At 42.8% G+C, this 14,362-nt stretch overlaps 1 protein-coding gene across 1 annotated transcript in view; it reads left to right on the forward strand.

Annotated features, from left to right (window-relative positions):
• The first annotated feature begins 1,129 nt into the window (after positions 1-1,129).
• LOC135527219 (peroxisome proliferator-activated receptor gamma coactivator 1-beta-like) overlaps positions 1,130-14,362 on the forward strand; it is a 66,371-nt gene continuing 53,138 nt past the window's right edge. Inside the window, exon 1 of the mRNA XM_064955828.1 lies at positions 1,130-1,404. Within this exon, the coding sequence (XP_064811900.1) occupies positions 1,324-1,404 (81 nt within the window). The 5' untranslated portion in view covers positions 1,130-1,323. The remainder of the gene's footprint in view (positions 1,405-14,362) is intronic.

Consider the following 14,362-nt stretch of genomic DNA (forward strand, 5'->3'; position numbering starts at 1 on the left):
CTGGAAGACTTGGCCAAGATGACAGGAAGATTAAAGGCGAACATTAATGCCAGCCTATGTGGGTTCTTTTTGGAACATCCTTAGATTAATTTATTTAAACCAAATGTCCAACACAACATGATGAAGACATGTCATAGAAAAGGGTTAAGGGACCTAAAAATAGGAATGAGAGTACCCGTACCGGTTTCTTAGACAGTGGCATAACAGAGTGAAGACGTAACAGCAATTGTCCCTTGCCTTGTCATGTTCAAAGCCCTACTGTCCAGTGGTGTGACATGCTGGCATCAGCTGTATACGAAAGCATAAAGGACTGTATTTGTGCGCGTTTGTGTGTGGTGAGCAAACCAATTAGTTAGTTAATCACGTGTAAACCTTGCTAGAGCAATTGTACAATTCATAACCTTCATAAGATAGCTAAGTCAACAATAAGCATCACTAGCTGCCTGTGTTGAGTTGTGAATGGTAAATAAATGAAGTGGGGCATTGGGGAGTAGATGGGGGAGCCACAATGTAGTAGCCTAACTTACACTTGTCCCTGAAACATGATCCAACTGATATGCAATCAGGAAGGGCAAAGGTGGGCCAAATGAGCAAACCATATATCCTTACCTGCTGTCAATAGGGATATTGTAGGCATAATAGCAAGGAATGACAAATGTCCATTTATTATATTTAGATTTTGACCCCATTTCTGTGTGTGTGTGTGTGTGTGTGTGAGTGTGTGTGTGTGGGGGGGGGGGGGGCAAACCTAACCTCAACATGGGTGTTAGAAAAGGCACACTATTGGAGTGGTGGCAAATGCCCTGGATTCTGTGCACTTTATGGATTACAGGAGTGTGTCAAAATAGAACGAAGTGAAAATTGAAAAGTGTGTTCAAATATGAGTTATAGATATGCAGTACTTTAAATTGTTAGGCTTGTTGTGTAAACAGATTAGTTGCTTTGCGTGTCTGAGTCATCATCGTAGTCACCACACGCATTCTGAGTCCATTCTAGCCTGGCAAAAATTCATATTTTGCTCATATCAATGTTGTTTTTCCAAGCATTACTTATGTCAAGGTCAATATGCCTACACATCGATTGATTTGCACCTTTCGTGGGTAAATGTATCTAATTTGCTTATTCAAACAGTGTTATGACATCATTACTTACTAGGTTCGGTAATAGTATATCTGTATTCAGTCTATGCAGTCTATAACAACGCCCTCAACCGGCGACTAGCTGCAACTGCATGTGAACAGACCTGTAGTATCACACTGTACTACATACAGTCTTTGCCTGTATACTCCGCTCTCTGACTTCTCCGCTCTCATTCTCTAGAAAATGGCGGACTGCGCTTCACTGTTAGATGAGGAGCTCACTTCCTTTGTCTTCAATTACCTGACAGAAAACTCCGGGAGCCAGGTAAGGGATGTTCATATTCTATATGTGCAGGGTCAGGACTACATTGCCGGGGTTTCATGTTTGCATGTTATTCGCAGAAGCATGCGTAATTTCGTCTTCATGTGTGCTCTGGCTGTAAGCATCACCGCTCTCGATAGCTAACCGGCGTCTTCAAACCTTGACGCCTGGGCTTCACGTGGAGTTTTAAGGAAATGTCATTAGCGCATACAACGTGGTGATAGGACGTCATAAAACATTTAGTTGAATAGTTTTGTTTGTGCTAAATGATTTTGCTTTTAACAGCGACATAACAATGTATATGTCGCTTTTAAAACGTTTACTCTACTTTTACTCCTTACAATTGTTTTACTAACGTCAGTCGTGCCAAATCAGAGACTAACGTTAGTACTAATGGCATGAATGTGACTTGTGGCTCTTTAAACATTTGATATTGAAATAACTGTAAAATACGGAAATGTTGGCAATATTTTTTATTGCCAACATATTGACTAACGTTATCTAGAAATATTGATGCATTTGTTATGTTGGTTCTACTACTACAATGCAATTTCCCCCCATCCTATCTTCGTTAATAGCCAACAATCTATAAGCAATGGGTCGTTACGGGACGAAGCAAGGTTATGTTTTGATTAATGTTTCTGTTATTGCAAAACAAATGCAATATGCTTGTGTTGACTAGCCTACTGTTTTACCATCACCAGCCATCTGAAAACGAAAGATATTTCAACTAGACCGGTAGGCTGCTGTTTCTGTATAGTATGCCTCTCACGGTTCAAAGTTTAGCAACTTCAATGCAACGAGAATGATAGTCGACGTCCTTGGAGTTTCAGGTGCTGCAAGAATGACGATGAGATTGACAAATGCGTAATATTGTGCCCGTCTGTGAAAAATTAATGCGATTATGTATTCGTAGCTAATCGTTTGCGTAAGCACCGAGCTATTGTTACAAAACCTTGTTACCGGTAGTTCCCAAAAGTGTCTGTCCTAGTGTAACAAAATAATTAGGATGAAACATTCTGGATCTGATTCGCATTGTATAATTAGATTCGTTGCGGTGTTACATACTGTTGCATGTTCATTTAGTTGGGTTGACAGTGCTATATGGTCATTGTAATAGTACTCGATTCTCGTGACCAGAATTATAGAACACGTCGTTGCTGCAGTCATGTGCTTTCTGCAGTTATGCGTAGTAGTACGGAGGCGGTTCCAGTGACGTGCATGAGCGACAGCTACACTCCCTTCTTTTGGTTGCATCATGTGACTGCTACTGCCGCCACTGCTGCTGCTTCGAAGCAGCCTCGATCACGACTAATGCTGCGTTCACAACGATGTGGGAAGGAGGTATTTACCACATACGACTGGGGAAAATATCTTGAACGCCCCTCCACTGGTAATAAGTGGGAAACTCGTTTATCATCAATGAGGTCTGATTTATCCCACATGATGACCTCTGCCGTCACCTACTAAGGAACATCATTTTCTATAGTTAAATGGAAACAACTAAACATTATTTATTAGAAGCAATCTATTAATATATTTTTTAAACAATATAATTTGTTTACAAGCATGTTAGCTGTACATTTAGTTTATGGTGGAAGCAGCTTGTTGGCCATTGGCCAATCAGCCTTACTCAACAAGTTCAAAGCACGTGAATTTATCCAACTGGTTTTTACGACTTTACAACTGGTAATTACCACCTTCCCACTTCACCTCGTCTACTCAAGTCTTGTCCAGTCAAGAGGATCTAAAGATCAGGCCTACTTACACACAACCCTGCCTGAACCACATAGTTCTAGTTTAGAAATTGATCATGCTGGATATTGTGTCCTGTAGTATTTGCAGATCCATCTCAATCCATTTTTATTGCATTTTTTTGGAAATGCTTCATCAAATGTAATTATCCATTTTGATGTAAATATTTAAAAGCCTGTGCTATTATGTAGCCCAGTTATGTTCTTCCCCAAATATTAATGAGATACATACATAGCAAATTAATTTCTGTAGTTTGTTTCATCATAGCCTACATCATACAGAATGTGGTTTTAACAGCTGCCAGTCAGTGGTTCATTTTATTCTGGTTGCTGAGAGAGTTGTTGTCCAAAAGGACTCCTGGCTCAGTCGTCAAATGTATTATGGTCATATCAGCTTCGAAACGGAAGTCTTATGTTCCCAGATTTAGTCAGACAGAGAAACAATATAGCCCACTGCACCAGGCAGAGTCCTTACTTTGCTCAGCAGTCTCTCTCTCTGCAATGAAATGCTGTGTATTATTACACAGACACAGAGCTGTCCTGTCGTGATGGAATACTGCAGTGTTATGTGTTCAGCTTCCGTGATATGGGCTGAGTCACCTGTCAGCCCTAAAGTGCAGACCTATTCTGTAACTAGAGCAAATGCGTTAGGCTATGTCTATGAAATGAGGACTTCCTACCGTACCCCTCCCTGTCTCTCAGATGGAATAAATTCAATTAGCTTTGGCTATGCTGTGTACTGATCGACTGAAGATGATGGATAAGACTGGCCTTTGTTTTTGCTCAGGGGGGTCCGATGCTGGTTTAAACTGGGCACAATCCACAGGACACTTTGAAGAGAAGTGTCAGACAGTGGCTTATGTGTTTGGATGTTCACTGTGACATTACTGTATCTTTTCGCCCTATTTTAAATGGTGCTAATCTGGGAAACCAATCAATGAAACTGTTACAGAGATGATTCTTATCACTGATAAGGGTGCTTCTTTCTTTACCTCTTATGTTTTTAAATGGATTTGAGTGGATTATCATAATATACAACCCACTGGGCACAGACATCATTTCGATATCTGGTTTTAATTTACATTTGTTTGAGTTGTCAACTAATGTGAGTTCAACGTGAAATCAACAAAAAAAATGCACCTTGTCATTGGATTTAGGTTCAACGTTGAGTGAAAAGGAGATGGAAGTTCCTTACCTTGATGAGTTTCTGCAAAACCAAATCAGTTTTTCACGATGATGATTCAAAGTCATCGAATATACATTTTGTTGTTGTTAATTAAAATGACGTGGAAACAACGTTGATTCAACCAGTTTTGACCAATTGGTGGAGCTAAAGTTAACATAATGTTGATCTCGGAGTAGCATTTCCCCTATATTTTCAAATTTGCTCACATTATCATGAGGGTCATCCTGAAAGATACCACCCACCCTTTAATGTTCATTACCCATATCCATTTGGAACATGTTCAATATTTTCATGTTTCAATTTGTTCATCACTCAAAATGATCAAATCAAATGAGGATTAAGGAGTCTAATCTCCCAGAAGTCTTACTGGGAGGTTTTGCGTGTGTCACTGCCTGGCTGTGTGGTTTGTCACTGAGGATGTGAATGGTTGCTTCCTCTCCCAAAGCCCCAGAGATCCATCATCCGGCTGAGGCTTTAAAGCTCTGAGGCTTCTCCTCGGGGAGGCCTGAGGATGCACTGTCACGGATCACTGTACCGCTCCCCTCCCCTTCGCTCTGAGCCTCTATGTGCTTCCCAAATGGCACCCTATTCCCTTTCATAGTGCACTACCTTTGCCCCGATGAGCTCTGCTCAAAAGTACAGACGCAGTATCTTAATTTGAGCCAATTTGCTGCAGCAACTATGAAACAGGTGATTAGATATCAATAATTGATGCAGACTAATCCGTCTTCGGCTGATTGCACAACTGGCATCAAAGGTTAGCCTTTGCATGGACTCGTGAGGCACACACTGATTACATCACGCAGTTGGTTGTCTACATGTTCAGGCTTTGTACTTCTAAGTCAATAAGGAGAAAATGTTTTTTTGCTTTTTATTGTGTTTTTATTATCTCTTGTCCTATGACTCATCTTTTGCTGTGCCAACATGCAAATGTCGTATCATTTTGCATTTTCTTTTTGAAATTAGCTGTGGTTTTTAAACTCGTCTAGAAATATATTATGAAAGAATGGGTTATGTATATAGTCAAGCCATACTGTTTTGCCTTTAAGATTAAGATTGAGTTATGTCCTTAATTAATTGATATCCAAGTGTTTTGTATTCATCACAACCAACTCTAATGATATTGACAACACCATCATGAGGCTGTTTCATATTCTGTGCCTTGCTTGGGGAAATACATAAAGGGCTTTAATATTATGCTTATGGGAGTAAATTACATGTTAGAGCTGAGAAAGGTCAAAACGCAGATTCAGCACCCATAGGCTCTGGTCAAAAGTAGTGCACTATATAGGGAATAGGGGGCCATTTGGGATGCACAAATTTACTCTGGAAAATTTAGGAGCACAGGCAGCTGCTTCACTTTGTAGTCTGCCGTGTGTGTTTGCTTTTCCTGGCCACGAAAGCAGATGACTGTTGAGACAGGTCATCATATGCTGCAGAGGCCAGGACAGCAGCAGACTGTCTGATGAGGCTGATTTATGCAAAGAGAAGTTGGAACTGGGTTGCCAGGTGTGCCCGTCCCCTGATGATATTCACCACCACCTGCTTTACTATTTAAATGTGCAATCAGGCATTTGGCCATAGTCAGCATCCTCCAGGTCATTGTACTGTACCACAGCCACGGGCAAACAATGGATCTGCAGGTAGCCTATTGTTGATGGATTAGGAGACAGATTGTGTGAATGTAGGGTCAACAGGCTTGCAAGTTAGTTTTTGAAGTTTGTTTTTTATGGTTTGTATAAAACATTAGGAACACCTGAACAAACTGACCAGGTGAATCTAGGTGAAAGTTATGGTCCCTTATTGAAGTGGATTGAAAGGGTGACATCAATCATTGTAGATGAAGGGGAGGAGACAGGTCAAAGAATAATTGAGACAGTTGAGACATGGATTGTGTATGTGTGCCATACAAAGGGTGATTGGGCAAGACAAAAGATGTAAGTTCCTTTGGAACAGGGTATGGTAGTCGGTCCTAAGCGCACGGTTTGAGTGTGTCAAGAACTGCAACGCTGCTGGGGTTTTCACACTCAACAGTTTCCCTTGTGTATCAAGAACGGTCCACCACCCAAAGAACATCCGGCCAACTTGACACAACTTTTGGAAGCATTGGGCCAGCATCCCAGTGGAACGCTTTCGACACCTTGTTTTGTCCATGCCCTGATGAATTGAGGCTGTTCTGACGGCAAAAGGGGGTGCAAACTCAATATTAGGAAGTTGTTCCTAGTATTTTGTACACTCCGGGTATTGTGTTAAGACGATATGGGCCTGAAGATTTCTTTCCTGAAAAAAACACAAGATGAACGTTCATAATCATTTAGATGATTTAAAGCTGGAATCCTTAATGGTCAACCTGCCACGTCTGTTTGCGACGGTACAACAAGAAAGGAGTTACTGCAAAAAAACAAATCAGTTTTTTTCCTCATTGTACAGATGATAGAACAGAGTAATATACACTTTTACCATGTTATGTGATACTCTTTACCTCCGCTTCATCAACAAACAATAACAATATTAACAATAACAACGGCCGTGGGGCGGATTCCCCTACAATGGCACCGTTTCCCCTACCATCTTTTCTGGACAGTTTATAGTAGAAGTTTGTAAAACAGCGATTTAATGAGAGAGCGAGAGGGTTGCAGTTGGTTCAGTTGTAAATTCAAGTCTGGTCAGGTTGAGTGGGCAACGGTCCAAGTCTTCATCAGCCCTGAGCCATGGTAAATGAACACATTCTCTAGCAGATAACACTTCACAGCCCAAAGAGTGGTCTTGCATGATCATATACAGTGCGTGCTAGGGCAACAGAGTACAGACTCCTCTTCTGTCAAAGGCGTGGAGAGTGTGTGTATGCGCCAGTGCGTGCGTGTGGAATATGGATTGAGATACTTAAACCCTGAGGTTTAAATAGCCAGTCTGATCGGCATTGCTCACTAATTCAGAGTGTGTCAGGAGAACCATTAGATGTAGATATGAATAGATTAATTGAATAGAATTAAGCAATAAGGCACGAGGGGGTGTGGTACGTGGCCAATATACCACGTCTAGGGGTTGTTCTTAGGGTACGACGCAACGCGGCGTGCCTGGATACAGCCCCTTACCACAAACATCCTAGGTGTCTTATTGCTATTATTTGTTGCCAACATAATTAAAGCAGTACAAATACATTTTTTTTTGTCATACGGCTTTCAGCCAATCAGCATTCAGGGCTTGAACCACCCAGTTAATAATGTCCGAGGCAGCACTTTACATGTGATTCAGTTGTTATTATGTTGTTATTTATTTATCCCTAAAGCCCATACATCTGATGTTCTGGGTGATAAATGCATGACTTTTCCACAACAAACCCTCACTGTTGGCGGACCAACCGGTTGAGGCGGAAGCCTGCCTCATACTAAATGACCTCCACTCTTTGTAGTAAAGTCATGTGCACTCTAAATAGCCTGGTGGCCTGAGTAGCCAGAGGACGTGGCCAGGGTCAGAAAGCGTTCAGCGACGACATCACTGAGATGTGGGCTCTCTCTCTCTCTCTCTCTCTCTCTCTCTCTCGCTCTGTCTCTCGCTCTTGCTCTCTGTCTCTCTGTCTCTCGCTCTTGCTATCTCTTGCTATCTCTTGCTCTCTCTCTGTCTCTCTGTCTCTCTCTCTCTTGCTTTTGCTCTCTCTCTGTCTCTCTGTCTCGCTCTTGCTCTCTCTCTCTCTCGCTCTTGCTCTCTCTTGCTCTCTCTCTCTCTCTCTCTCTCTCTCTCTCTCTCTCTCTCTCTCTCTCTCTCTCTCGCTCTCTCTCTCTCGCTCTCTCTGTCTCTCGCTCTCTCTGTCTCTCGCTCTCTCTGTCTCTCTCGCTCTCTCTCTCTCTCTCTCTCGCTCTCTCTCTCTCTCGCTCTCTCTCTCTCGCTCTTGCACTCACTGTCTCTCTCTCTCTCTCTCTCTCTCTCTCTCTCTCTCTCTCTCTCTCTCTCTCTCTCTCTCTCTCTCTCTCTCTCTCTCTCTCTCTCTCTCGGGTGTGATTGTAAACCACGGAAAGGTTAAAGGAAAATTCCAAGGTCCTGATAGGGCAGTATTGTACAGTTTCGCCGTGTACCAGCCCTGCCATGGTAACTCAGCACATGGGACTGGGGAGGGCAAGCTCAGACTGGCAAGGGCTTACCTCCTAACACCAGCTGGGTTATGGATGGCAGCTCAACTCAATTTCATAACCTGCTCATTAAGTAGTGGTGTGTATTGTTCATGTTCAGAGCAGGAATGGATGTTGACTTCCTGTTCTTTAGTTTAACAAGTTTAGAACTCACCGGGTGACAGTAAATGCCTAGTCTGTTATTATGTCAACTATGTGGCCAGGCACAGGCGGTATGTAGTGCCTGACCTGCAGCTATAGCCTACTCGGTTATTTATTATACAGGCTGGATATTAGTGATGTATATCACATGCCCAATAACCTTGTCAGACATCTCTCATGTACTGTTCCTCTGTTGGCAGTTGAACACACAGCTCATGGCTATAACACTGTTCTTAAAAAAACTGGTCGCTAATGACTAGGGCAGGGAATTGCCAGGGACCTCACGATATTATATTATCACAATACCTAGGTGCCGATACGATATGTATTGCGATTCTCACGACTCTATATGTATTGTGATTCGATGCTGCGATTTTTATTTGCGATTTGATGTTCCAAACCTATTGCTCACCATATGACTGCTGCAGAGAGACAAGAGAAAGCAAAAGTAGTTTTTGTCAGTCATGGAATAGAAGTGCTGAAAACATGACGGCTCACTATTTAAAAGATGGAGAACAAGCTCTAGGTTGAAAAACAGGTGCAGGTACAGCCGACTAGCGCAAGCTAACACACTTTAAAAAAAAAGAAGAAAGTTCTTACAAATCAATACTTGGAGTCAAAGTATCGCTATAATATCGTCCAAAATAATATTGCGATATGTAGCTGCATCAATCACTAATGACACAGCCAGGCATACAGAGCCTAGGACCGGCTGACAGTAAGTGAAGTGAACAGAAATCCTGCATTTTTTTAAAGGCTAGGGTATTACTATTCTTATCAGCACGATTCCTTGTATTTCCGCTGCTCAAATGAAGGTGCAGTTTATAAATAGCTGCCATGGCAGTTGCACAGTTCTGCATCTGCATGATGTGTTGTCAGCATGTCAGGTTAGATGACCTGACCGTGTGAAGTCATGATGCCGTCTAATCATCATCAAGCTCTCTGGGGGATTACGACTCCTTACAACTACTTTCCTTACTGCAACCTGAACACAAGGTAGAGTAAGAGTTACTGCCTGGTTGTCTTTCTAAATGATCTCCCATCTGGTCTATCTGTTCTTCACTGCTCTGTGATGTAGTAACCAGTTATGAAAGGGTAAACATGAACCTGCCCTATGGAAATGGACCAGACAATTGATCTGACCCTTGTGACGTCATGAGTGCAGGAACATCACTATCATCATGATCTGACTGTTAACTTAACCTTGGAGTTATGAGTAGAACACTTTAACCGTGATGGTGACCCTTTCATGGACGCCTGGCACACACTTTTAAAACTTCACCTGTGTTGTGGTCCCTCCCCTTTTCTTGCCTCAACATTTTCAATTTCACTCAAGACACATTATCTTCACACATATTTCAGATGCTTTTCACTGACAGCCGTAACTCAATAATCAGCTAGGCTTATTCCCAAATAGGCATAGGCCTACGAGCTTGTGATTTGAAACAATCCACAGCTATTTTTTTAAATAGAAGCTAATGATCCTTGATTCCTCTGTGGCTAAGTCATGCTTTCTGGTGAAGTATTTTTAATTATTTAATTTTTTTCTGTTTATGCAGGTGTAATTATATCATTTTGGCAAATGTATTTCCATTTACTTCCCTATTGGACCCAACGCCATGCCATTTCTCTCCTGTTCTATTGGTTTTCATATGAACTTTCTTTCATTGTCCAGAAGCCAGTTGTTGCATCTTTAGATTCCCCCTCTTTCTAAGTTTCTAACAGAGATTTTCCTGTCACTTGTGGAACTGCTATCAGTTGTGCTGTTTAGAATATTGTTTTCCCAGGTGTGCTGTTTCAAATGGTGTTTTCTTGCAAATTACATTTTGGCAAATGTTTGAAAATGACATTTTATTGGCTGCTTCATTACAGTAGTTGCATGTTCTGTTAAGATGTATTACCATAATCAAAATGTGATTTGTGTCATTCTGAGCACGGTGGGTGGATGCCCTAATGGGTTATGCACCCAATGAATATGGATCTGGTAAATGTATCAAATGAAATAAATAAATACAAATCTTCCCAGTCACATTTTCCTCATGGAAACCCTGGTAGATAGGTAGGCAGGTAGTAAACATGTTGCTGAGGGCTGCTACTGCCGGGGAGGGTGTAAATGTTACACAGTATGAAACTGTTTAGGTGAGTGAGTGATGGGGTGCACTGCAAGCCACTACCCACACACATGTGTAAAAAAAACATTCCACTCAGGGAGAAGAAAAGGGCTCCGCTCAAAAGTACAGGGATGCGAGAGGCTAGTAGTCTACTGGTAACGGTGTTCAGTGACCAGCACAGTGCCCTCGCGCGTCAACAAGGCAACACGGTGTGTTGGCTAGGGAAACTACAGGAGCAGGGGAGGGATCTGATTGGTGGCCTGGTTCTCTAGTGCCTCCCTAAACTCTCTGATTCCCTGACAGTGGCCTCCAGCCAGCCAGGCTGCTCAAAACCTGTACATTTCCATTATCTCTGTTCAGGCCGTTTGGCAACAACAATGGCTGGTTCATCATTATGGCACCCAGCGTCGCAGGTGAACAGTAGGTAGAATCACCCCTTCCCCCCCCCCCCCCCCCCCCCTCGCCTCTGACCTAGTTCAACAGTGAACCTTTTGCTTGGCAGGCTTAGGTGTTGGTTGCGTGACTGGAGCTTGGGGGCTGAAGCTGGTTTTTGACTTGGGAGCTTGACTGGCTTTACTCACAGCAACCCTCTGACCCCTGCTGCCGCCCTGCGCCATAAATGTCCTTCTCACACCCCGCCCCTCCCCACCACCCCCTACACTGCTCCCCCACCCCACCCTTAGGCTTTCTAGCTGTTCTAATAAGACACCATTTCTCTGCTGACTGTCTAATGCACAGGTGGTGAAGGGCCTGGATACAACACTTTATTACCTTGTTTTGTAAGATAACTTTGTATTGGCTAGATGGTCTCTCCAGCTGGGATTTGTACAATTTTGTTCAAACTAGTGTTGGCTTGTCCTGTGTCTGCACATGATTACAACTAAGAATACCAACCCATTTCATAGTATTTCCTCCCACTCGAAACATACCAGATTCACTCTGTTGAAATACGATGTGCCATGATGCAATACAGGTAACTCTTACAATCCTCAGTGAAGGGTGTTACCTTTTAAAACCGGTTTATCCACACATTGAGTTCCTTCCAACATGCGTATTAGAATGGTAGGCTACATCTCCCAAAAAGCATCATAAAAATACTAAGAGAAAATATTGGTATAATTGTGGATTCCCAACCTTGACTTGCACAGAGAGAAATCAAATTTGAGGATGACTCTCTCTCTCCTTTTGCTGGACATATCTTGGGATGATATTGTAGCTCTATGTCTTAGGTTTGACTGATATGGAACCTGACGGAGCCCAGTGACATCTCCTACTCGCTGCATTTGACTGTTGCTGCTTCTGCCCCACTAGAAACTAGGTATAAGTAGCCTAAGTTAAACCTTTCTAACTTCATGGAAGAAAGTGGTGTGTTCCTGCGATAAAGGACTGATTGTCTCGGTCCTCGAAAGCCCTTGTCTTCAACCACCGAGGGAAGAGTGAGTTAAGTCCTTTAGACAAGGTCTACTCTGGGCCCTCGTTGTTGTTCAATGCCAATGGGCACATTTTTTGCAATCACCAAAGAATGTTCCGGAGTCAGTTCTATTCCTTGTCAAAGCCTTGAATTCTGCCCACTCCACAAAATGCTTTTTCTTTCTCGTTCTCGCTCTCCCCCTGCATTAGTCCTTTCATGTACTCTCTCAGCACTCTTTGTGCTTTTCACTGCTTCACTGCTGCCTAGCCTGACCTTATTTTCAGCCTTTCTCCGTATTCGTCAACACAAGGAAGCAAGAGCCAACTCATTGGGACGACGGCAGATTCATTTGCATGTTATTCTTTGAATAAATTATTAGAACCTGATGATATCAGTGCATCATCAGGTTCGATACAGAATGGATTGTTTGACGCAGACAGGTGAAAACACATACACACACACACACACACAGGAACACCTATTAGCAGAGACTAGGCCTTATCCCCATTTTTATTTATCATGTATCTAGTAAAAGTGTCAGTCACCTGGGAAGACGCCTGGATGAGGAAGGCAAACAGTGAACGGAGTTGGCATGGGGATGCTCTCTGGCCCTGATGACTCATTGATTTCTCTGCAGGTATTTGTCTTGAGGTGATTTTAGGAAAGATATGGAAAACGATTTGCACAGATTCCCACTCTGCCCACTTTCCGGACGCTTTCTCAAGGGACTGTTTCTGCTTTTCTCTACACTCTATTTAGATAACGTGGCCGAGGGGGAAGGTCTGTGGTTGGCTGCGAGTCTAGAAATGCAGAAGATATGTCTGCCTGGGAAGATTTGTACTCGTGCTAAGCCATTTTGGGTTTTCCTTTTGTCTGTAACTAGATCCAATGTTTCTCTGCTGTCTCTCTCTCTCTGCTGAAGGTGCTATGCTGAAGTCACAAGACTGAGCTGGATCTCCCCAGCAGCCTGATGATTTTTCTTCAAATTCCACTCAAAAACAATCTTTTGGGATCTGTTTCATTAGTACATTGTCCCAAAATGTTCCGTGTGGCTCAGTTGGTAGAGCATGACGCTTGCAATGCCAGAGTTGTGGGTTCAATTGCCATAGGGGAACCAGTTAAAAAAAATGTATGCACTCACTCCTATAAATCACTCTGGATAAGACGGTCTACTAAATAACAAACAACAAAAAAGCCCCACTCTGTTTGGAGAGAGTATGGCACTGTGCAGTGGAAAGGGAATGCATCATGCTCTGGTCTCAGACAGCTCATCAGGGACTCTAAAGGCCAAGCACATGTTTTAGAGGCTTCTGCCAAGCTGCGGTATCACTGACAATACAATCCTGCCTAATTAGGAGTCGGGTCATGTGGAGGCTGCTGGAGTTGTCCTTTTATGTTGGGGTACATGGCAGTGTTTGGGTGGTGCCACCATGATTGTCTGTTGGTGGTGGTGGGCCATAGTGAGGACTGAATGCTTTCAGAGTGGTCTCTCTGTCTCTATCTGATGGGTCATTAGAATGCGAGAGGCACATTGGGCCATTTGTTTCATGCTATTTAACCGCAAGGTTGGTACAAAACAAGGCTGAATAGAGCTGGAATTGTTAAGAACCTGTGGAGTAAGTTTTTCTAGAATGTTCTAGCACCATGTTCTTAGCAATGCAGCCGAGCTGAAGGAATAAGACATACCAGCAACACAGATTTAAATACGTTACAACTAGGGATGCACGATATATCGGAATCGGCCGATATTAGCTAAAGATGCCAACATCAGTATCAGCCCGAAGTCTAGTTTAACAGCGATGTTAAAAACTGATGTCAAAGCTGCCGTGCATACCTATGTAATGTAGGTACATGACGTGATGACGCCACGTACAATTTTGCGCTGCACGTGCAACACAGCATCCCTAACCTAGCCCACAATGTCTCATTTGTGGATCGAGTAGTCAACAAGTCGAGCAGTCGTTTGAAAGAGTAAGAACATTTCTGCGAGACAACTCAAAGGCGAAATCCATTAAAGCCAAGATAATTGAGTTCATTGCCCTTGACAATCAACCATTCTCTGTCGTGGGTGATATTGGCTTTCTGGTCGACTGGTCGAGCACCGGTACACACTACCAATTGTGCTATTTTTCAGATGTTGCCTTACCGGATTTACACAGTAATAGCGTCAATGCTGTTAGCTTCATGACATACATACTATGGAACGCCGTTTGGGTCTTTGCGTGTCAAAA

This window comes from Oncorhynchus masou, chromosome 32 (assembly GCF_036934945.1).
Source record: "Oncorhynchus masou masou isolate Uvic2021 chromosome 32, UVic_Omas_1.1, whole genome shotgun sequence".
Classification (NCBI taxonomy): Eukaryota; Metazoa; Chordata; class Actinopteri; order Salmoniformes; family Salmonidae; genus Oncorhynchus; species Oncorhynchus masou.